The 25188-nt window shown below is 38.5% G+C and overlaps 1 protein-coding gene across 2 annotated transcripts; it reads right to left on the bottom strand.

The window, feature by feature from the left end:
- Window positions 1-701: 701 nt before the first annotated feature.
- LOC143846409 (exocyst complex component EXO84B-like) lies at window positions 702-23340 on the bottom strand. Of its 2 annotated transcripts, none has more exons than XM_077354843.1 (8): window positions 22836-23340; window positions 17262-17359; window positions 8851-9354; window positions 8018-8567; window positions 6393-6824; window positions 4785-4973; window positions 4557-4693; window positions 702-1259 (listed from the first exon to the last, which is right to left on the bottom strand). In XM_077354843.1, the coding sequence occupies exons 1-8, from the start codon at window positions 23007-23009 to the stop codon at window positions 1097-1099; spliced, it is 2247 nt and encodes a 748-aa protein (XP_077210958.1). In that variant the 5' UTR covers window positions 23010-23340; the 3' UTR covers window positions 702-1096. The 2 variants fall into 2 exon arrangements, with proteins under 2 accessions (XP_077210958.1, XP_077210959.1); XM_077354844.1 differs by having other exon boundaries at window positions 17262-17328; window positions 22836-22997.
- Between the last annotated feature and the right edge of the window lie 1848 nt (window positions 23341-25188).

The raw sequence follows: 25188 nt of genomic DNA, 5'->3' as shown, positions 1-25188 counted from the left end.
CTATTTTGAATGATGTAAAAGGCTAATGAGATAACAGGGGAAGAGATTAAAGATATAACTTCTCTAAAGATAGAAACTAAGGGATAAAAGAGGAAGCTATGTACACGTTTGCTTTGAGGGAGAACTACCTCAAGCGCAATCCAGCACGATAAAAGTAACTAAATTGCCAATCAATGAATTGAAGAAATCAAAAGCATCACAAACAAGGATGATCCTAACCATGCAATCCATGGATGTTTATATACTGTGCCGTCCATTTTAACCTCCACAAATCAGAGAGTTTGGATACGTGGATTTTAGAATCTTGGATTTCCTCAAAATCCTAGATGGGAGACGAGAGGAGACTGTCCGTCATTTTCTGTTTTCTCGCCCTAGGAGATCGCCCTATGTTTCCAAGTTTTAGAAATCTCATGACGGAGGAGAGATTTCTAAAACCTAGATTTCTTACTTAAAATCCAGGATAATGGATTGTAAAATCCAGAATTTTACACTGCTTTCAAACTAAAACCTGGATTCTAAAATACACATATCCAGACAGCCCCCTAAAGTGGAATGAGGGGAAGAGGTAAACTACAAGTCCAACGCCTGATGAAACACTATAATTTCAATTAGAAGCATTTCAATTCACAAAGGGATCCATATTTAATTAAGGCCCTCAATTATCTAGTGTTCCTCTAATAGGCTCAGAATGATTTAAACCATAAATGCAAACTGAAAAACATTACATTCCCCAACCAAAATATTCATTTTGAACAATGGATACTGTCCCCAAAGCAATGGAAAAAATGGTACAATATATCAGAATTTACAAACTCAAACTCCCACATAGAGACTGATGCAAAGAATTCCTAGACTCTACCTAAGAAATGCGGTATTCCACAAGCATGCAAAAAAGTAAAAATAATAAAATAGATATGCTTACTAATTATACAAGGATTTGCGTGGTAAAACCGCCACTGGGAGTAGGATATTTATGAGAAAAAGGTCACCCTGATGATATGGTCAATAGAGTGGCATAGCTGGGTGGTTTATTGAAAAGCTCTATGCCCTGGTCCTGCTTGGTTGGTTCTCCAATTTACACGTGAGAAATTGAGCACTATGAACTCCCGTGAGATCTGATTGATGACATGGACTGAGCCGACACAGAAGCAGTTGGGCTGTTGATATCTCGATCTCCATTGATGGATTTACCTCTTCCACTCAACCTAGCTATGGCTTCTAGAGAAATATCGGCAAACCAATCATCTTCCGGTAGTACACTGCAAATAAAACATGGATTTTTCAGTATGTAGAACACTGAATATTACAAGGGTCTGTAAATCATTAGTAAAAGATAAATACAACAAACCCCTTCAGATAGAAAGATATCTCAACATAATAGGCTCAAATATGAACAAAAGTATAGCACATGGGTTGGCGATCGCAAAAATGATGGGATTCAAGACTTGAGCAGGTTGGGTATGACTATGGAAAGACCCATAAAAATGTTACGTGGGAAGAATCTACAAACAAATATGAAGCAGAAAAATCTGTAAATAAGTAAAAATCAAATAAAACCAACAACCTATGTTGTTGGATGTCTGGGACCTACATAATATCCAAGCACAAACTGTGTTCATTCCCACATAATATCCAAGCACAAACTGTATTCATTCTCAGAATGACGGATTTGGGGATGCAGCAATCTAGAAAAGAAAAAGTTTGCAGCCTAACTGTTTCAAAGAGAAAACAACAGAAAAAAAATAAAAATGACTTGCATAAATTTCAATCCCTTAATAGACATAGAACCAGTCTAAAGACTATATGAAAGCTATACTTGCCTTTTTAGAACAAGACAATGTTCCCAAAGAACTCCTAAACATTGACATTTCCATCCATTGTTTTAAAAACCCGACCAGTGATTAAACCAGAATACGTTCCGGTTCGGTCCTAACTGGTCAGACCATGTTCCAACTGCGTTGAACCCTAATTAACGGAAACTTCCAAGTTGGATGGGAAGCTCGCTCCTGGAAACTCGCTTCGGAAGATAAAGTTCTTCTCGCTTACCAAATTTAGGGGAAGCGTGCTTCCCATATACTTCCTACACATTTCCTCTTAATTATGAGTACGCTTGATGATTATGTATTCCTAAAAGAATATTTTCTCCTTTAGATAATGCTAAAGGGGCGTATTTAAAAAAAAAAGGTGTATTTAAAACTTGAAAACCATCTTAAGTTTCAAATGAAAATTATGTGTCTTTTCCAATAACTTTACTTAAATATATGTGAATAAAACGTGTGAAATTGTAAATTCCTAAAACTTGTAATTCTAATTAGTTGCAAAGTCTTCTTGTCAACTTGTAAACCTTACCTATATTAATCATTCCTCCCTAACCTACAATAATCCTACTCAATGTACTTATTGTTCACATCCCATGAACTCCTGTCCTGTCTTGAGTCGTGCTATTGCTCACCCGTCCTTGATGGTCGTAATGTTTGGACCCTTGACCCCTCTGGTTCTTTTTCACTTCATTCTTTTTTCTAGAGGTTGGCATCCTTAGATCGGGAAGCTAAGAAGCACGGGTACTCTCCGGAGGCCCACGCACCCGTGTCAGGTGCGGGATCTCTTGGGTACTCTTTGGGTGCGTACCGGGTACACACCCAAACAACAAACAACACAAAAATCCAGTTTGGAGGTTTGGGTAGGTATCAGGTGCGCTTGGGTGTGCACCCGGTTCGAATTAAATCCAAAATTGCAGATTTACAATAGAGGGGTTGTCCCAATTAACAAAGGAGGGGTGAATATATCAAAATATCTAATATATATATATATATATATATATATATATATATATATAATCCCGTAATTAAAAACCTAACAACTTGGAAGTAATATTAGATATTGGTGAAGTAATATTAGATTTTGGTGATGTTATTGTTATTTGATTGTTCTCCAATTAAATTGTTTGAATTCTTTAACAAAAATATTTAATTTTTTAACTTTTTATAAATATATAATAAAATATAAAAATATATTATATTCAGCGTACCCCCAACGTACCCGTATCCTATTTTTTAGAAAAATCACGTATCCACGTACCCATATCGGGTCGTACCCGCACCCCATACCCGTATCCGTGCTTCATTGTTGGGAAGCATATCGATGCTCAAGAATATGGAAAGTAGCGGCTCCTCCCAAGGTTGTGGCCTTTTAATACGTGTGATCGATTGAAAAGGAGGAAAGTTCAATTGGAGAGTCAATGCATTTATTGTTGTTGTGGTGAGGAATCTTTGGACCATCTTCTTGTACACTGTCCCTTTTCATTCCGGCTTTGGATGAGAACAATTTTCTTTTTTGGTCTTAAGTGGGCCCTCCAAGGGTCTATTAAGTCGATCATACTCGAATGGAGTGCGGGGCTGTTTGGAGATGCTGGTAGAGCCATGTGGAAACTTGTTCCAGTCGCTTTGAATTGGCACCTATGGAAGGAAAGGAATAACCGTATTTTTAGAGGTGTAAATCGTAGTTGGGAAAGAATTGCCTTTGAAGTCAAAGCGGATATCATAGCGTGGAGTAGTATTGGGAAGGATGGTCCAATTTACAGCTTAGGGGACGTCTTAAGAAATTTGAAGACTATAATCTTTGAAAAGAAGAAGAAGCAGCCCATCGTGCCTAAGCAAAACCCTCCACCAAATGGTTGGATCAAATTGAACTTTGATGGCAGCTCCAAAGGAAATTCAGGTCGTGCGGGGATTGGTGGATTATTTAGGGACTCTAGGAAATCCACTCTTCTGTCTTACTCCGGTTCGGTAGGCATTTGCGACTCTAAGAAGCAGAAACTCGTGCACTATTATGGGTTTGAGGTGGTTTGCAAGTCATGGGTGTGGCCATTTAATTATAGAAGGCTCATCTAATGTTATATCTTGGGCCACCAACAAAGCCATAGGTCCTTGGGCGATTGCGGGCATTTTAGCGCACCAAAAAGAAAAACGAGGAAAAAAAGCGAAAGATTTAAGACAAAGTTCACAAACAAACAGACACAAAGGGTGCAAATCCATGCCGCTGATAAAATCAAGTGTACTAACACCCTCTCCGCTAAAGTATCCATGTCATTTGCGCATCTAAAACATGTTTGAAATGAGGGTCGATCTCCATTCCCAAGTCAATATTGTCTAGAGAGTTGCACCATTGGGTACAAGATCCTTGCGAATAAGTGTACAGCAAAGACAATGTTGTGTATCTTTTTTTTGGTAGGCAAGCGGGGATTGAAACTCCTACATCCAGGCTGAAGAACAAAGCCTAGACCATTGAGCTAGAGGCTCAATCCCAATGTCGTGTATCTCTTTAAAGTTTATTTCCTGTTTCTATTCAATTTATGCTGTAATTCTGCTGAGAAATAATCCCCAATGTTGGGTATCTTTTTTTATTACTTATTTCCTGTTTCAATTCAATTTATGTTTTAAGTCTTCAGAGTAAATATCTGAACCACTTGATAATGCTGATAATTCACACCAGAAAAAGGGAGTAGTGATAATTGGCTTCTAATACTCTGCCCGTCCACTATGAGCTAAATAGTTTACCTGTACGGGTCCATTCCAGTTGTAGCAAATGCAGAAATAGCCCTAGAGATGATGTCTTTGATAACTTGATGCAAATGCCGAGACAAGTAGCGGCCTTGGGATGAAAAATGAATTACGAAATCCATATCCAAATAGAACTACATACAGCCATTCAAGCAAATAAAATGTCAATTTAACATTAAAAGAATACTAAGAAAAATATTGAATAGAGAAATCACACCCATATACCTGTTGAAGGCCAAGAGGACCCAAAGGCTTTGGACCTTCCTCAATATCATCCCAAAAGCTTTGGTCATCCGAAAGATATAGGATGACAGTCTCTGTGAGTCTCATCAATAACAGTGTAGCAAACCTTTCCCTGCCTATAAACATGTCCACAGATACGCTTGCAATCGTGTTCAATTTTATGAAAAGATCCTGAACAGAAAAGCAATGTCATAAGAAATAGAAATATGGGATACTCAATCTTACCCCAATGTTCAAATTAAAATTGTTGATACCAAAAATTCACACATTCTCTTAAAATTATGAGAAGGCTTGCGGAAGGATCATTGACAATATTACATTAAAAGCACAGTTATAATAAATTACCTTCTAAAACATTTACAATATTACACTACAATTATTCAAATTGCATTAAACTGAAGGAAAAGGAGGTGCATTCTAATATTTCACACTTACATCCAATTACATTCAAAACTTAGTTGTCGATTTTGTTCATTCAGAACAGAATTTCCAAAAAATTTGTCCCGGAACGTACTCTGGAATAGAAAGTTATTCGGAACTTTCCAACCAGAATTCGAATATTCCAATTGGATTCCGAAAATGCCCGTCGAAACACCAAGTTCTGGCTAGAATCGACCAGAACCACAAGAAAATTCCAACTTATAGAATTTCGTCTCAATTTTTACCCTCAAATGTTTTTATTACTTTATAACCGTTTGGGAGAGAGAAAAGGGGGGGGGATTAATGTAATATACCCTTCCCAATAAAATGGGAGTGGGAGGGTTTAAACAGATGAAAAACCCCTCTTTTTACAATATACCCTTCCCAATCAAATGGGAGTGGGAGGGTTAAAGCAGATAAAAAAACCCCTCTTTTGGATATACTCTAACTTTCCAAGAACACTCCATTTCTCATCATGTTTTTGTGCAAGCCCTCTTACTTAAATCAAACGTTTCATTCTAGAAATAACTAAAATGGAAACAATCCCAAAATAGGAATACATTTTTGAAACAAATACTTTTTGAATTGGACTGTAGGGACTGAAAAAGAAGCTGAATTAAAATCCAAACTCCCTTGCACAAAAAAAAAAAAAAAAAAAAAAAAAACTACATGAGTGTCATATATACTCCTGCATCAATCTATCTGGGGTGTAGGAGCTGGAAGGGGTTGCGGCTTTGAATGTGATATACCCTTCTCAATCAAATGAGAAGGTTAAAACACATCAAAACTCCTCTTTTGCATGTCTTGTAACTTTCCAAGAACTCTTTTACCGAAGATTGAAACTTCTGCAACTTGGACGCTGAAGTTACCAAATGGGTGGATGTTAGAATTTTGTCACCGATAGACCACAGATACTTCCAAGGAAATGATGAAAACTGAAGATGGTTCCAATATTGAAATTTCATTTGAACTATGGCATGGTTTTAAATTTTGCCAGAAATTTCGGATTTCGGCCGAAACCGAAATTTAAAAATTTCAGCCGAAATTTAAAGATTTTCATTGAAATTTCCACCAAAACTGAAATTGCCACCAAAATTTCATTTTTGGCTGAGGCCGAGACCGAAATTTCAAACCTTGCACGCAATTTATGCTCACACCACAATGAAATACCTGAAATATCGGTGACGGAGACCACTCTGGCTCGTCAACATTCCCATCCATACTTATGTACATGTCGGCAGTTAGACGGGGCTCATCATCTTCTGTGAAAATAACATCGAGAGCATGATGTCTGCAGAAACTATCTCGTAATCCATCAACAGAGCGTTGGAGCCGCCTCTTCCATTCTCTTTGCTCTGGAGGGCGGCTTTCCCTGGAAAGCTTCATGGCTGCACGTGGAAGCAGCTCATCCGCTAATAAAGATGCATTTGCTAACAAAGCTATCTGTTGGGCTTCTGTGCGCACCTTCACAGAACCTGCATCTTCATCTTCTAGTGCATTTATCAGCAAGCTCACATAGGAGTTGAATACTTGTAGCAGGCCTTCCAACGTGGGACCACCCAATTGCATACTGAGGAGTGGTCCTACATCCTCAAAGAAATCCTGCAAATATATTCGAAGTACAAATAAAAACTAATTAAAAGAAAATTCATGAGAAAATGAATGATGAATACACATTAGAGCATATACTAGTAGTAATAATTGGGTGAAGATGCATGAAATATAAGACAAGGGCTCATTCTGAAATGTTTTAGCACTTTGAATGGACCTGACCTAGGCAAATTGATCGCAGATCTGTTAAGTGAAGATGAGCAGTTGAAAGAGTGTATTTCAGCTATATAGAAGCAATTAAGTGAAATGGTAATTAGAGTTTCAACTTATTGTGGCATTACGAAATCACTGTTAGTTACAGACCAGTTACAGTACCAAGGTTCTAAAGACTAAGAACATTCACCTGCAATCAAGGTTTTAAATTTCGGTTTCGGTTTCGGTTTCGGACATGGCCAAAACTGAAATTTCGGCTGAAATTTGGTAAAAAAAAAAAGCAGATTTCTTTACGGGGCCGAAGGCTGAAATTTTGGTAAAAAACTTGGGGAAAAAAAAGGCATTTTCCTGAAATTTTGGCCAGTCGAAATTTGGGATACTGGCCGAAATTTCGGTTTCAGTTGATTTTGGTTTCAGTCTTGACCAAAATCCAAAATTTCAGATTTCGGATTTCGGTTGAAATTTAAAACCATGCCTGCAATACACAAGCGATTTGATTATCTTATCTAAAATTTGAAGGAAAACAGATAGATCACAATTAAATAATCATACAGGAACATTAGTAAACATGCTGTTTTCAGTTCCTTATAAAAATCAAAGACCTATAATTTTCAAAACTATTACAAATATCCATCAGCTCGTAAAACAATCTGTAATGAGTTGCAAGCTGGTAAATGGACCCTGACGCATTCAAACCCCTCTAACATTATGGTTTCAAATTTCGGCCAAAATATTAAAATTTCGAATTTCTGCAGAGACCGGAATTTAAAACCGAAACCGAAATTTAAAAATTCCGGCCAAAATTATAAGATTTTCACCGAAATTTTCACTCAAACCGAAATTTTGTTTTCGGCTGAGGTTGAAACCGAAACTGAAATTTCAATCTTCGTCTAACATACCTAGTATAAATATACCATGTCAAGATACTAAGGAAAGAATATCCAACATGAATATAAAGGAACTGGCCATCTGAAAGGAAAATAATCCCTCAACGTCCCAAAATACTTCAAACAGAAAAATGAATAATTCACCTGAACCATTGAATTGAACCGGTGTGCACTGCTTGTAAGTTTAGGTTGGAATCCAACCCCACTTCCAAGAGATGCCGTGGAAGATCGACAGGATGGCCGAGTAGCAGCCGGAGGATATGTGAGCACCCAATCATCGGCCGCCGCAAGTGCAGCAGTACTCTCTTCAATTCGTTTTAAATTTGCTTCTAATGCTTGTTCAACACTAGGACGAAAGAGTCTCAGAAGGACAGGACAAAGCCTCAACCCATGAGCTTCCAACAAAGAACAATGACCTAAGGCTATTTGAACACACTCTGCCGCAGCTCTTAAGCCTCCGGCAGCTGCCGATGATGCTAAGGCGTGTCTCTTTACCAAAAGAGCAAAAGCCTCTGTCTGTTTAGTTGACCATATCACTAGCTCAGATGTATATGAAGGTTCATCACCAAATACAGCCAAAGAATCACTTGCGGCTTGAGCGATGGCCGAGAAAACTAATTGTGAGAGGGCGGCAGTATAGGCTCCTCCATACGAGGTGCTTGACGGACGAAGACTTTGCATGTTATACTGAAACCTGTTAAAGTATAAAAGATTAAATAACATCTTCTCCAACAGCTTAACCTTTTGGACTAATTGGTTGTTTCACATCGTATCAGAGCAAAGGTCATGAGTTCAAAACCCCTTGATATTAAAAATCCACATGTAATGGCCAACCCAAAAGAGGGGCCACATGTGCCAAGTGTAGGCCAACCTAAAAAGAGGGGCCACAAGTGAGAGGGAGTGTTAAAGTATAAAAGATTAAATAATGCCTTCTCCAACAGCTAAAGCTTTTGGAGTAATTGGTTGTTTCACAAAACCTTTGGTAATGAGCATTAAGTAGCAATGTATGTGCACGTGGGCCATCCCCAAGTCGTTTAAGAGCGGAAACAGCTGCACGGAGCTCAACGCCACGAGTAGAAGGTTGGCAAGCGGCGTCGGCAAGCTGATCAGCTAATTTTTGTCTGTGTTCAGTAATAGCGGTCTGTAATGATAAGAGTGCCGCGGGGCCCACTGTGTTTTTATCTTTTGCTTCCAAAGCTACATGTTCCCCTTCCTCAAGGGCATCCAATGCTTCGTCTACTCTCCTCTCTGCTAACAAAACATCTAGCATGTCAGGAAATTCGACGGCCCATTTCTCTACCTCAGAAGGTTCTTTATCATCAAAACTAGATATTTCATGTGCCGCGAAACCATCATGACTAGTAGACAAAGAGTCAACATGAATTCCTTCAGCTAAACCATGAATCAAAGCTGCCTGAGTTGATAGCAGGTTTCTGATGGAAAAGAGCTCGCCCTCTAGATCTGATATCTCCTTTGACGTGCTGTAAATACAAAAAATATATTACTCAACATGTGAAATGCCATAGTCCAGTATTTACTGGGATGACAATCACAAGAATTGCTTGATAGGGATACACTGATCTCTCTTAAGGAAGAAAAAGATGTACAAGCTTAAAAAGTAATGCAAGTAAAATAATTCAAAGCATACCTATAAAATCCAAATTTGCTAATATGTAAGAACCCCAGACATCATGCTGTACAGGACCAGAGTTGCAAAACATTTTTCCATGACATGATAATAACGATTAGTGTAAGTGGATAAATAAATTATCAGAAACTTGAAAGAGAATGAGGATGACCAGAACTCTGATAATGAGCCAAGTATCAAAGGAAATAACATCACCCACAACAATGAAATAAAATGAAATGATATACAAATGAGAGCCAAGGATGAATAACACGCTACCCAATTGAAGCAACAAAAATCAACTTATGATCCCAAATACAATATGGACACATATACGGACATACACATAGGAATCGAGATACAACGAGGCATTTTAAAAAATCTAACGAATGGAAGCAGATATGGGTATCTGTTGATATTAGATTCGACACAAGATATGTACAAATAAAACATTATAAATCATAATTAGATTTCATTTGAAGATGGGATTGACAATGTGTTGATTATATCATCTATCAGATTCATATAATCATTCAAAAAAAAAATCAGATTCATATACTCAAATTATAATTGCAAATATGTTACACAGACAAGAAAAAAGCATGTTAGTTAATTCGAAGAGTGACATGTTTGAAGCACGTCAGTTATTTTGAACAACAGAATCTCTAGTATGAGTATGAGTATCGTGTCGGACAAGATACTTTGGCCCTACAAACGCATCTGCATATCATAGAAGTCAAACCTTTAGAAAATCTGCCAAATGATGTAAGAAGATCAACTATAAGCTTGATATCTTTTCTTATAAAAAAATAAAGCTCAATTCAAACTATTTCATCGAAGGTAAAATGGAAATCAAAAGGCACCCAATGTTATAGGGCCCGTAGAGAAAGGTCAATAGAACACCACTTCAAAAACAAAAAAAATGAGGAACATTCTACCCACTTGAAGGAATTCAAATCAACTCTTTGGAAAAGCCTGCAACTACTAGCATAAACCAAAATCTGATATTTTTTCATCAATCATAAAGCATAATTTAAATTGCCTCGTCAAAGTGGAATCTGAGACAAGTTCCCAATACTCCTACCAAAATATGCATGTTCCCAATAATCCTCCCAAAATACACAACAATGAAATGAATTGCCACATAAGCAATGGCATATGAGAAAACCAACCAATCCCTATTGTCTCTTAGAGAAACTCACATGCCTTTGAACAAAAGAAAAGTTGCACTATGGCCCCTTCACAGGTAAAAGACAGTGAAGTGATGAACATAGAGATTGGAGAATGTCCACTATGACAGTTTTGCCTGTAACACTTGCGAGTTGATCGTTAAAAGCTGAAACCATTCCGTGATGGAGCCAAGGTTTTAAATTTCGGTTTCGGTTTCGGTTTGGATTTTGGTCTGCACAGAAACAGAAAGTTTCGGTTGCGGTGGAAATTTTGTTGGAGATCTTGTAAAATCATGAAAACGTGTGGAAACATATGGAAATGATGAAAATTTTCCGCCTAACTTTAAAAAAAAAAAAAATATGCAAATGATGAAATTTTAAGATGAAACTTCAAAAAATGCTAGAATAAGCACAAATACATACTTAGAAATAATCACATAAGCAAGAAAGCCATCCAAAATGGCTTAAGTGACATACGTTGTCGGCTTGTCGCGCATGTATGGAACACTAAAGTAAATAAAGAAGTACAACGTAATGAAGTATAAAAAGTACAGTGACCAGTCTCCCCTCTAAGGACCCCCACTCTATGCCAATAGCAAATAGAGTTACGAGGTATTATTGGTCCCATGCCGATCTGACATCCCATGCATAAGATATGGTTACTTTGCTTACTTTGCAATGCAATTCAATGAAGTTGCCTACCAAATATCATTCTCTACATTGATGAAATGAAATGAAGTGCAAATAATAACATCTTTCCATTTTTTGGCGTTCCGACCATTTCGGTCAAATTTCAGGAATTTCCATCAAATTTCTGGGAAATAATGACATAAAAGGAAATCATGTAGATTTCGTTTCGATAGGGATGGATATGGAAACATTTAGGTTGTTTCGGGGAAATTTAAAACCATGGATGGAACATGACCCTAGATTAATGTTTGCATGAGACTCCCATAATTATAATGAATTACAATATGAATGTCTTCTAAGCACCATTGCATGAGACTCACATAATTATAATGAATTATAATCTAAATTTCTTCCAAGCAACGTTCTCAACAAAAGTTCTCAAAACTCCAGAGTTACAAGGTAAAGTGTTTCTATTGCATAGAGACTTGGTTTAAAGTCAGTGGTAAAGAGTTTAAACCAGATCTCTATGCAATTGAAACCAAAGGTTACATTGCCAGTCTCAGGCCAAGCCGGAACTCACCACTGCTTTCACACCTTCAATTTGCAGACGATATACTTCTTCTGATGAAGGTGGGCATGCGGTACATGGAAAACCTTAAGCGTGTCTTCTGGTGGGTTGAAATGGCATCGGAGCTGAAAATTAATTTCGCTAAGAGTGAGATCGCAGGAATCAATCTCGCACTGGAGGTCACTGAAGCACATGCTTGAAGTCTGGGTGTCGGCAGGTATCTTTACCAATCAAATATCTTGGACTCCCGCTGGGTTACAGCATTCCTAAGGGACACAATGGGATGCTGTAGTAGAAAGATTGAGAGGAGACTGGCCACTTGGAAAAAAAAAACTTGTCCTTTGGTGTAAGGATAACCCTTATCAAAGTTGCATCCTCTATGCCGGTATACTTGCTCTACAAGGTACCGGTTAAAGTTGCCAAACGCATTGAGAAGATTCAAAGAGACTTTCTATGGGAAGGTATGGAGGGAGGGGGAAGAGACTCAAGCACTAGTTGAAATGGAGTCGGGTATGCAAATCTAAGAAGTGCGGCGGAATTGGTATTGGTAAGATACGACTTCGTAATAAGGCTTTACTCGGTAAGTGGTTATGGAGATTTGGGGTTGAAAAGGATGCACTATGGCACAATATTGTTGGTGAAAAATACAGAAGGGGATTGGTGGTGCAAAAATCCAGCAGAGGTGAGGGTTCTGGGGTTTGGAGGTCTGTCTATTCATCTCGAGACCAATTTGAACCACTGATGCGGTTTAATGTGGGAAAGGGGGACGTTGTACGTTTCTAGCAAGATTTATGGGTGGGGACAGAAACACTAAGCTGTAAGTTTCATGATTTATATAGATTGGCTGCTGATCAGTGTGCCACAGTGGTGACTACCTGAACTGAGAGGAAGGGTTTGGAACGTACTTCTGGGACATCAGATTTCAGAGAAATCTGAAAGACAATGAAATCTCTTATCTCACGATACTATTGTAGTTACTATCGGCTACCTATCTTTCTCAGTTTGAACCGGATTGATGGATCTGGATTCCGGACTCGGAGGGTGGATTCTCTGTGCGATCTTTCTTCCGTAAGATGAATGATGGTGACGCTTCGGCATCTGTCCGTGCCCGGATCTGAAAATCCTTTATTCATCCCCGTGTGGCGGCCTTTGCTTGGACGGTTACACACAAGTGTATCAACACGTGACAACGCCTAAAAAAGAGTTTCTTCAAGCTGGCGGGTTGGTGCATCCTTTGTCGGTGTGCAAACGAAACACTTGACCACCTCCTCCTTCACTGTCCCTTCACTTATTCTGTTTGCATGTACTTTTTCAGGCTCTTCAGCATTTCTACGGTTCTCCACAATCGTATTACTTCCTTGCTCTATTATTGGGCCAACGCTTTCCAGGGCTGTTTCGGTCACAATCTATGGATGGCTATCCCCTATGCCATCATTTGGCACATTTGGTGTGAGAGGAACAATAGAATATTTGCGGAAAAGTAGAAAACATGGTATCGTATCGCACTCGACATCAAACTTGCCATCATATCGTGGTCTAATGTGAAGAAGGAGATCCCGTATGCCACTGGCGAAATTGTACAAAATTGGCGACGGGAGTTGTGGAAAAAAAGAATTGGCAAATTATAGCTCCTATTTGGAACCCACCTTTCAAATTAAATTTCGATGGCTCTTCGTTGGGTAATCCTGGAAACGCTGGTATTGGAGGTGTTGTTCGAGATGAAAATGGTACTATGGTAATGTCATTTTCCGGTTCGGCTGGAATCTGTTACGCCAAGAAGGCGGAAGCCAAGGCCTTACTCTATGGTTTGCAATGGTTTGTTAAACACAGCCTGGCCTCTCATTGTTGAGGGGGACTCCGCCAATGTTATTGCGTGGGTGACCAACCGATGCTCGAGCCCGTGGCCTCTTGCAATAACTCTTGATGCAATCCGTGATTTAGTCCGCATTATCCATCCGAGGATCATGCATAGAAGGAGATCTGCAAACTCCGTGGCGGATGCTTTGGCTAAGGAGGGTGCTCTTTTAACCGATACTCGTGTCTCCTATAAGGGGCCTCCTGGGGGGAGACGTAGCCAGTTTTCTGTTTCACTTCTCATTGGTATCCTCACGGGGGTTTTCTCCATAACCTGTTTGTAATTGAGAGACGTCTTGCCCCCAACCAATTGTATAAACATGGTTATATGAATGGAATCGTCACTTTTCAAAAAAAGAAGGAAAGAAAGAAAGAAAATCAGCTCATGGTTTCAAACGCTTTGGGGCTGCAAGCGCAAACAAGGAATCTCGTTGATATAAAATCGATCTGGACCATGTCTAATGCAGCCTAGTAGACGATGAAAATTCGAAGTCCAGATGGAAGAGTGTAACCATTATGGTGATCTGAGTGACAACATGGACTAGAGAGTGGAACCATTATGGTGATCGAGTGACGACATGGACTGGCGTTGCTGCTCGAGAGTGAGAAAGCTTCAACTGTGGTGGTAGAACAGCGCCTATGGATCATACAACTGTGGGCCAAAGTCGCGTGATTGCTCTAGGGCCCTCAAGAGCCTATCTCAAAGGACCCAAACTGGAGGTGAGGTCTATCGTGGATCCCCTGCGGCTCTACATAAGGCTCAAATATATCATCTGGGCAGACTGGCCCACTGAGCAGTCATCAAGATCTAAGTCTCGACCTCCGATCTCACCTGTGTGGTAGGTTGAGTAGGTAGGAGTGTTGGAATGCTAATCCAGCATGGCCTGCATCTGCTGCTGCCAGGCTCCTCTGGGTTGAGGTTGACATGGGCCCTGATGTGGTGCATTGGCCCAATAAGCTATGACCCAACAAACAAATTCGCACGACAGGGTAAACCTAACAACTCAACATACCCTAATTAAGACACCTTAGATGACAGAAATGGCATATGAATGATATGGATATATCCTACGACTTAGGTACACCATTGGAAACTCAACTCTTGCCTGAGACACACTAAAAAGTGGAAATGACGAACTAATCCCTAAGTAAAAATTGATCAAACGCCTATGTGGCGTATGGTTCTTGAGATGACGAATCGGAGCACTGGGCTCTGATACCACTTTGATGCAAACCTACAGTTCATGAGTGCTTCGGAGAACTTTTAGGAGCTTAATGTGTTTATGACTTCAATTAAAGTTAGCACGTCAATCTCAAATCAGATTCAGCATTCGGAAGTTGATCAAATCTTACTAAGGTTTTCACTTGTAAGTTAGCTTTTAGGGACTTCCTCGGTCTCGTTTATAAATATATTTTATATTTGCCCTTTCACAAAAAAAAAGAAAGAAGGTAATTCATCAATAAACTTAATTCTTTCCAAACATAATTTGCAACAATAATTCACATCAGAAGGCAAGTATATAGATACAGGCAGCAAATTTTATGATGCCTGACTACAATCTGAAAATAAAGAAAATGATAAGACTAGGGTGCAAAGAATCACCTACTTGCAGGAAATAATCTCAAGAGTCGAGAATAAAATTAGGTGAAAAGGTAGCTGGCCAAGGGGTGTCGATAACAAAATCAAGTCTAATGCAAGAAATTGAAATAGGTAAGATTTCAACCGGTGGTATGCACATTTGACTCAAATCTCATAGCGGAGGAGTCCTAAGAGCAGGTGGAACCCTCACGGAAGCATCGATCCATCCAAGGGCAGCATCAGTCACCAATATCACGAGTTGAAGTGGGAGAATATAATGAAAATATGAACACGAGCAGCCGCGGCAGCAAGATCACTGATATGAGAAGTAAAACTACAGTAGAAGTGAATGAAAACTAAGAGAAATCAGTGATACAGTCCCATAATCAGCAGGGTAGCCCCACGAAGAAAAGGTGTAGAAAGTGGTAAAAGGGCTGTAACAGGCAAGGTTACCGGCAAAGTGAAAGAAAGGAGGGAAGCAATGAATGGCAGTCGGCTGCACTACAAGTGCAGGAGGAGTGAGCGGAGAGTCTAGGAGGGAAAGGAGAACTCAAGGAGGTAAGGGGAAAGATGGGGTGGACTGTTGGCGATGAGCAGTCACATGATCTGTTGGACTGTAAAAGGAGAAGATGAAAGGGAGAAGTAAAGATAGTGAAGAAGGAAAAGGGGGAAAAGGAGGAGAGGAGAGGGGAGGAGAGAAAACAGGAGAAGTAAAAGAAAAGAGGGAGAAGAAAGGGGCACCTACGTTGGGCGGCTGTTTAGGGGGTGGGCTTCACTCCACCAGAGAGTGAGGTTTTTCTCTCCCATCTGGCCTCTCTTTATAGGGGTTAAGTTAAAACTATGTGGGCCCTCCCTATTAGCCAATAGGATAAAAGCTTTACTTAAGTCACTGACTTAAATGACTTAAGGTTAATGGGTGGGCCATGGTCAAAGGGTAAGTGTAAGACAATTATAACAAGATGAGATGTGGGCCCTAGTTGATGTGGACAGCCCCCACATCTAGGTTACTAAAAATACTAAATCCAAAAATAGAAACTCTCTAAAATAGAAAGGGCTAAAAAAGCGTCCAAAAATAGTAACTCGGCTACAATGGCAAGAAACCATGACCAGATCACATCAATTTTGGTAGTGGGTTTCCACACACCTTATTTGTACGAAAGGTTTTTACTATTTTCCCCTCTTACTACTTCCTTGGATTTAGGAAAACAGGTGTGGGGTTTTATGAGATTTAATTACTAATTTTCGTGATTTTTATGAAAATTAATTAATAATTTTCATGTAATTTATTTCATTATTTATACACGTATTTGAGACCATAAAGAGGTGTTCAATCATTTTTTTTTTTTTTTGAATGATAAAGTGTACAATCATATTAAACTAAGGTTATGAATTTTCTTAACTTTGGTAAGTACTATGATAGATTCGTTTTAAATTAAACCTTTACGGTCTTTTGACCTCAGATGAACCCTTTAATTTAAATTTTTTTGAGGACATTGGTTTTCTTAACTTTGATGAGTCTCTTTAGGTTCTCTTAAATTTCTAGTCCGTGAATATTTATTTGAGACTACTTTCGAAGTTGACTTACTTGCATTGACAATACAATTTGAGTCTACAAAGAATCCTCTTACATAGAAGTTTTCTATTCTTTTCTTTCAATAAAACTTTTCATTCAACATGTGTGTATCACAAGGAAAATAAACAAAAAGTACCATGTACACCAGTGCTAATCCACCAAACGTAGAACAGGAAAGTTTACAGTTTACAATGACAATGAAAGCTTTGAAGCCAGCAAGGAATTGCTAAAAAAAAAAGCTTAAAAATATACCAAGTAGAAGAGAACAGATGGGCTAAGATTCCTAACAGAAGCAACTACGAAAAGATACATGCATGGACACATAGAGTAATAGCCCTTTAAACAGATTACAGGAAAATTTTGACACATATTGAAGTAATGTACTCACCGTATGAAAGATGTATAATTAGCATAAACATTTTTACGCATTTCCTCTGCAGAAGCCTTCTTTAAATCTAGAAGATAAGCACATAAATGCCTTATTTCCTGAGTAAATGCACAATAGTGTTATCATCGCATCTTGAAAATTATGAATTAAAAAAGAGGTTTAGTGCTACCATTCAAACAAAAGAGGTTTAGTGCTTTCCTAAAACTGATTAGTACATAACAAGGGCAACTTGATAGGAACAAACTCGAGAGATATGGTGAACATTTTGTAATGGTTGCATACTACTGACGTTAATCATCCTGAGTGCTAAATAGTCAAATAAAAGCATATTTACGATATAAAACAACAGCATATTAACAATATAATTGTGAACTGAACACAATAAGAAACAGAATTATTCTCGCACCACATTATGAAAGGCATGTGATTAAAAATATTAATCTCGCCTAATCATAATAAAAGTACTTGCAAAATATAACAATGAATTTTCCAAAAAAAAAAACACATGATTTTCACAAGCCAAAAAAACAGCATGGTATGGAATAAAATGAATAGTCTATGATACACAAAAGAAAGAACTATATGCCAGAAGAAATCAACAATAAATCATTGGTTGTCAAAAGTTGGGCAAGACATTGCAGAAAAAACTTAGTCTATGTAGCTCTCCTATTTTCTTTTTATTCTCTGAGAGGGAGCTCTGTTGAAAAAATAAGGGGACAAGATGACCATAGACACTTGCAAATTTACTGCTACATCTTTGCTTGAGTCCATCGCTTCATGGTTCTAATGGGACAACAGACAACTACCAATCTCCCCCAAGTCAATCCTAAGAAATCGTGACGGAGTTGGAGGCTGAACCTTGGAGTTTGTGAGTGATTGAACTGGACTGCAAGCTCACTGGTAATTCAAGGGCAAAATGTGGGGCTGTGTAATCAAGTGTAATAGACTAATACGTACAGTTGGGAAGGATTGTGTTAACAAATGAACTGATCTGTTCCTGATCTGCTAATCAAGACAAAATTCAACACATGTGGCAGCAGAATTCTAAATTCCAGCCCCTTTTTTCAAGAAGAAATGCTTCAACAAACTGAATATAATTCAGTAATCTCAGTATGGTGACAGGAATCTGAAACAATTTGATAAAATCAAACTACCTGTTAGCACCAAAGTTTAAAAATTTTGGTTTCGGTTTCAGTTTCAGCCTCGCCAAAATCGAAATTTCAGCCGAAATACCTGAAATTCAGTAAAAAAAGTTCGGAAAATCCGAATTTTTAGCTGAAATTTCAGCTAAAATTTTAAATCCCGGGGAAAAAATCTAATAATTAAATTTGGCCAAAATTTCGGAATTTCGACCGAAAACTTGGACCGACACTGATTCAACGTACTTTCAGTGTTGGTCCCGGCTGAAATTTTTAACCATGGTTAGCACAATGTGGTCCAACCAAGAGACGGCTGAATTAGATTTCAGCCAGAAATTTGTTCGATAATTTCAAAACAAAACTATTAAATTCTGTCTTATCATGAAATCTGAATTAGATCTAAATTCCTGGCACAAATCTCAGCTCAGAAATATCCGCATCTATTTGCAGCAGCTAGTGGCCAGATTTTTATACTAAAGAAATTCCAGTAACAATCAACTCTCGGTCAATATTTCTTTGCCAGTTTCAAATCAAATTCAGTGAGATCTGTTGAATGATACAGATCTGGACTAGATCGGATGAGCATTCACAAACAACAGCAAACCGAGAACTTTCTTTAGCGCCAAAAATTCTGAAAAGAAACTTATCTTTTGGTAAAATGTTCCTCTCCCATTCCAAGCAGAGTTCAAGTGAATTTGTCAGGCAGTAGAGATCTGTTTCAGATCTGTATTCTGTAATGAATTTCTGCCCAAAACCGAAAGCAACTTGCGACCAGCTAGTTACACAACATAATTCTAGTGTATTAGCTTGGCAATTCAAGTAAATCTAAAATAATTCTTGAGATATAACAGATGTGATTGTGACTTCCTTCTTAACTGCAGTTCAAATAGAAACCGAAACCGAAACCGAAACCAAACCGGTAGTGTGGCAGAATTTTCAACAGCAATTACACGAATTCTATAATCAGATATATATATATATATATATATATATATATATATATATATATATATATAATCAGAATTCTGCTATAGTGTTCACTGATTTTGGGTCTATCTTGGACATCTAGAAGATCAGTAAAGCATTAATCTGGAAACTAAGAATTCAGTGCCTGATGTATGATAAATTCTAGATCTGGACGAGTTTTTCAACTCTCTAGATCTGATGTACAATCTTATGAAATTTCAGCAACATCAAATCGAAAATATGACTATCTAGGGAATTCTGTAACTTGATCTGAGGTAGATGATTGCTAATCAATTCAAATTAAGAAAACTACTTACAAACGAGTATTTTGGAGAAAAGCTAAGCAAAAACTCACTAGCGATCCAGCACATTTCAGGAAAGAACACATGCACAAACAGATTTGAATTTGTGGGCACACTCAACTGAATTTCTTTATTGAATTGAAGCTAGGGTCAAGCGAGGAGACGCCGAAGCACACAAATACAGCATGAGAAACCTTGCTTGCAACAAGTTGAGATGACAAGAATCAAGAAGAAAGGCAAATACGCTTGTCTGCAACTCCTTTTCTTCAAAGAAAATACAGCAGAATTTCTGTTTAGAAACAGAAAGTTCTCCTCCCTCCAAAACGTCCAGATCCAATCTCAAATTCAAAGGACAAAAAACAGAAATGAAAAGACAGTGATAAGGCTTATATAGGAAGCCTTTTATAATTGAAACACCACTTCAAAACTACTCTAAACGTAGCATGAGTGTCACATGATTATCACAGCTCACTTATTTCTTCTCTTGAAACTTAAACTTTGTGTAGGGAATTCTTCAAGCCGTAGGATCAGCCCAGCTCCTCTGGATTGATTGCTCCCATCTTGAATTAGAACTTTAAAGGGATGTACTGCATCACTCCTCTACGTCTGGATCACCTCTAGAGTTCCCATCAAAGTTCAAATGAGGGAATTCGGAGGGAGCAGTGACCATTTTGAAACAATCATTCCACCATCAGATGACTCCATGCAATTCCTTCCATATCCACAATAAATCTTCAGTCAATACTCTTCTAAATTCTTTTCTAGATAATGCTCAATCCATAATGTATAACTTGAATATTTGTTGCCAAAAAACAAGGAGAAGGATGATGTTCCTTCCCCTAGTTGGACTCTGCTTGAGACTGGGTTGTTGAATCTTAATATTGATGGATCGAGTTTGGGTAACCTGGAGCCTGCCGGAGTAGGTAGAGTTCTAAGGGATGAGTTGGGCCTCACCATATAAGCTTTCTCAAGCCCCATAGGCACTACGGATTCCAATGAAGTGGAATTGAGGGCGGTTGTTCACTGTTTTAGGATTTTACAAGATTTTACAGGGTGGGGACTTGGGAAGACTGATAGTGGAGGGAGATTCCCTAAATGCAATTAAGTGGATGGATGGGAGTCACCCTCATCCTTGGAGATTCACGCATAGAAGGAGATGCCCTAAGTGCAATCAGGTGGATGGATGGGAGTCATGGTTTTAAATTTCGATTTCGGATTTCGGTGGAGATCGACACCGAAATCACTAATACCCGAAATGGTGTTTTATTTCGTCTGAAATTTCAGAATTTCGGTCGAAATTTCATTTTTCACCGAAATTTCACCCAAAAACCTGTTTTTTTTAATTAAATTAATATTTTACCGAAATTTCAACCGAAATTTTATATCGAATAAAATATTGTTTTCCTGTTTTCGCCGGATTTTGGCAGAAATTTCGATTTCGGTGGAGTCCGAAGCCGGTACCGAAACCGAAACCGAAATTTAAAACCATGAGGGGAGTGACCTCAACATTGCATATTATCGATGAGAATTGGGATCACGTGGCAGGTTTCAACGTGTGATTCTAGCACATAAGAAAGTCGGTTAGTAGTGATGCGGATAGATTATCTCAGGCAGGAATCAATAAGGCTGGCTTAGCAATATTTCATTTCCTCCCTGATGCAGGAGGATCCCTTGGATTTACTACAGTGGCTCACATTTGCTCATTAGAGTAGGCTTTTGTTTTGTTTAGTCGTAGCTTGGTCATTTTAGTTGTTTTACATGTGCTTTTATGTCATTTTACACTAGTAGGGGTAGTTTGGTTATTTTGTGTTCTAGTTGTCATTTTTGGTCATTTTAGCTTTAGTAGGGGCATAATTGTCTTTTACATCGTATGAGAAGCCTATAAAAGGCATTTTCCTCTCATTTTGTAAAAGTTTTGAATTTGAGAAAGGAATCTCAGATTTGAGAATTTGGAGGGAAAATCCTCTTGGAAAAGAGGAGGTTTTTGAATGATTTTACATGGAAATTGAAGGTTTGAAGCTTGATTTCCAGCTTCGTCTTCTAATCCAAGCCATCTTTTCCTTGTGAATCAAGGAAATTCAATCGTTCTTGAAGGTCTTGCATCCCCTTGCAAGATCCTATATTAAATTGGTAAAGAAAACATACAAAAATTCAAAGATCAATTCGGGATTTTATCCCTGCACAATTGGAGATCCGATCCACAAGATCACTGGGAAAATTGCTTCCACGGCCACTTGCATCACTCCTTCCTTGAGGTCCTCTATGTTTAGTTATGTATCCATGGTTGGTTGTCTTTTTCACTTCTCGTATTGACCATCTCAGTCACGGGGATGTCCCCTCTCTTTAATATATTTCTCTATCATTAAAAAAATGATGTGTGCTCCAAAATACTTCAGTATAAATATCAAAGGGAATGAGCTTCACCAACGAGGTTGGTCCGATGAAGGATCTTCTGTTTGGAATTCTTTGAATCAAGAATTCAATATCTTTAAGAACGTAAAATATTAGATACTAGGCAACGGAAAAAATGTGTCATTTACTATAGATAAATAGTGCAGGGATAAAATTTTCGTGGATCACTCCCTAATCTTTTCAGACTTCAGCCCTAAAGATTTAATCTCGGATTACACTGACCATCTGGCAACCAAACCTATTTGGTTCCCTAACCTTGAGGTCTTTCAATCATATATTCTGACGAGTTCATTGTATCCCTTTGAGTCACTTTTGAGGTGTTCATTATGTTCCTTTCTGTTTTGGAGGATGTCTTTCTTACCCTCCTAGTCACAAATGTTAATTAGTAAAGGCGACAGGTTAATAATCAATCACTCAATTAGGGCTTAGTTGAAGACAGGTTGAAGCCTCCCAATGTACAAAGGATATATGTAACTCTATCTCTAGGATTCAGCCAATCCAGCATCAATTTGATCCTAAGAAAAAGATTTTCTATCTTTCTGAGATGAACCCTAACACCTCTACGCAAATTCATATCGCCAAGGATCAATTCAATAATAGAGGAGATAAATCAAGCAATTCTAGCTGGAATTGTTGGGGATCATACTTTTAAAAAGAAAAAAAATGAAAGCTTTTCATGACAATTTCATTATACAAAAAACATGAATTTAGTCGAATTCTCGTTAAATTACGCAAAACAAGAAAGAGAAACAGACCTTTTCGTTCATAGTCTGACATTTGGATTGAACAAAAGCGTCAGGATCAAAATGATCCGTCTTGAAAACCTTGAGCTTCTCCTCTAGCTGGTAACTGATTTCCTGAGCATTGTTCCCCTTCGAAACCACGCCGGTCGTCGAAACCCTAGATCGAGATGACTTTCCAGAAGCCATCTCTCTATGTATCTCTTTCTATAAACCCTAATCTTCTTCAAAATCTCGTTCCAAAAGAAAAGGGAAAAACAAAACCCTAATCTTCTTGTCTAGCTCGTTTATTTAATTTTTCTTCTCCTTCCTCTGAATTCACCCAAAGGCATCATTAGATCTCGCTTTAGACCTAAAAAATCGTTGTTAGATCTCTCTATCTAATTGCCAAAATCTTATTCCAAAAGAAGAACAGCTCCTCGCGATTTCTTCACAAAACTCGCCCGCCATTAGTTCTTCTCTCTTTAGGAGTTTTCTTACTTTTTCGGGGAAAATTTTCTTTTCTGGTGTTTGTTTCTTTACAGGGAATTTTTAATTTTAATTTCAATTGAATAATTGGTTAATTAAAATATTATTAATTAAAATATTATTACCTGGGTGGCGGACTTGACGCCGTTAGTTGTGGTGGATAGAGAGACAAGACGCCCGCCGAATCTCACAAAACTAAAGACCGAGAACAATATTAAAAGGAAGATGATAAAATCGCAACACATTGTTGGATAATTCGCACCCCTTATAACGTGAATTATGCAGACTTTTAACGCTTTTTGACGTCAAATCACGTTACAAGGGGCGCGAATTATCCTAAAGCGGGTGCGAATTTATCATCACCTTACTAAAATATATTATTTACCTCACTACTTTTCAATCAAACACGATACACGTGGGACACGTGTAAGATATTGGACGGTTCATCTAAAGTAGATGCCAGATTCTTTTTTGTGGAGTGAATAATCTTTGGCCGTTCGATTTGGGGGATGGAAATTATCATTAGAAGGCCCAGATCTTTTTGAGTATTTGTGGGGCCGCTATACATGTGATAAGTGCGATTTGTGGGTGATGTGATTTGGTGGCCCCCACTAATCTATACCAAAATGTGAAATGTCTGGTCCTATGTATAAAAAAATTGACCGTTGAATAGTCCTTTACGTACCAAAAATGTGAAAAGTTCTCATTGATAATTAAGTGAAACCATGAAAAGAAAACCAAACAATTTAACATCCAATCTTCCCTTAGGTTGTATCTATTAAGAGCGCAATTCGCTTGGGGTGGAACTCTAGCAGGATAGATGGAATTTTGATTTGTCCTAGATGGCTTGAGTTGATCCCCGAAGTATGCCAAAAAGCTCTTGCCCACTCTGTATTGGATCACTGTCCTCTGCATTTGGATCCGATACTTGAGTCTTGGGGGCTTGACCTTTCAGATTTGAGATTGCATGGCTGGAGTGTCCTTAGATGGAGGAAAGATTGGGCCCTTGATGGGAAGAAGCCAAAGTGGAGGGCCAAACGGATGTGGTGATAGGTTTGAAGCTGCACTTTGTAAAAGGGAAACTAAAAGCTTGGATGCGTGAAAGGGAAAGGGAGGTATTAGAAAGAAAGTTATGACCGTTAAGCTGAGGAGGGTGGGGGCGCTAGCATGGAAGAGGTTGAAGAGGTGGGTAGACAGAAAGAGGAGTATGATAGAATTCTACTACAAAAGGCTTGGTGGCAAAAGTCGAGAGTGGGATGGTTAAGAGGAGACAAAAATACCACATGCATTCACGAGATTGCTATTGCTAGAAGGCGAGGAAATCGGATTGACGTCAGAATAGAGAGGTGACGGACAATAAGGAGATAAGTAGATAACCACAAAACAAACTGTAGATTTCTATAGACTCTTATATTCGTCGGAGGAGAAAATTCGCCATGTTCCTCACGAGGTGGATTTCAGTTGTTTGGGGGAGAAAGAGTCCCAAAGTTTGGAGAAGCCTCTCTTAGAAGTAGAAATTGAGAGGGGCCCCATGTCTTCTCAATCTTCTCACTGGGAAAGTATAGGGCCAGGTCCCAATGGTTTTTGTCAGGCTTTCTTTCACACTCGGGTAACTGACTCAAACAAAAGGTTAGGATCGTTGTAGATTATTAATTGGAAAGTCAAAGTCATTGCGTAAGGGCTTCTTTGGATACCTGTAAAATTTATTTGCATATAAACTTAAATATGAACATGGCTTTGAAGATAAATATAATTATTTGAAAATAGTAGCTCTAATAGTTTTATAACTGAAAGTAAGGGCCTCTAGAATTGCACGATGAAAACTAACCATTTTTTGGGCCTCCACTTGAAAATGGGGTTCCCTAGAAATAATCTTCAAAGCTCTATACCGTGACGTATG

Source organism: Tasmannia lanceolata, unplaced genomic scaffold (assembly GCF_043159265.1).
Source record: "Tasmannia lanceolata isolate RefF3 unplaced genomic scaffold, GAP_Taslan_0.1 ptg000015l, whole genome shotgun sequence".
Taxonomy (NCBI): domain Eukaryota; kingdom Viridiplantae; phylum Streptophyta; class Magnoliopsida; order Canellales; family Winteraceae; genus Tasmannia; species Tasmannia lanceolata.
This window is presented reverse-complemented; position numbering and strand designations above follow the sequence as displayed.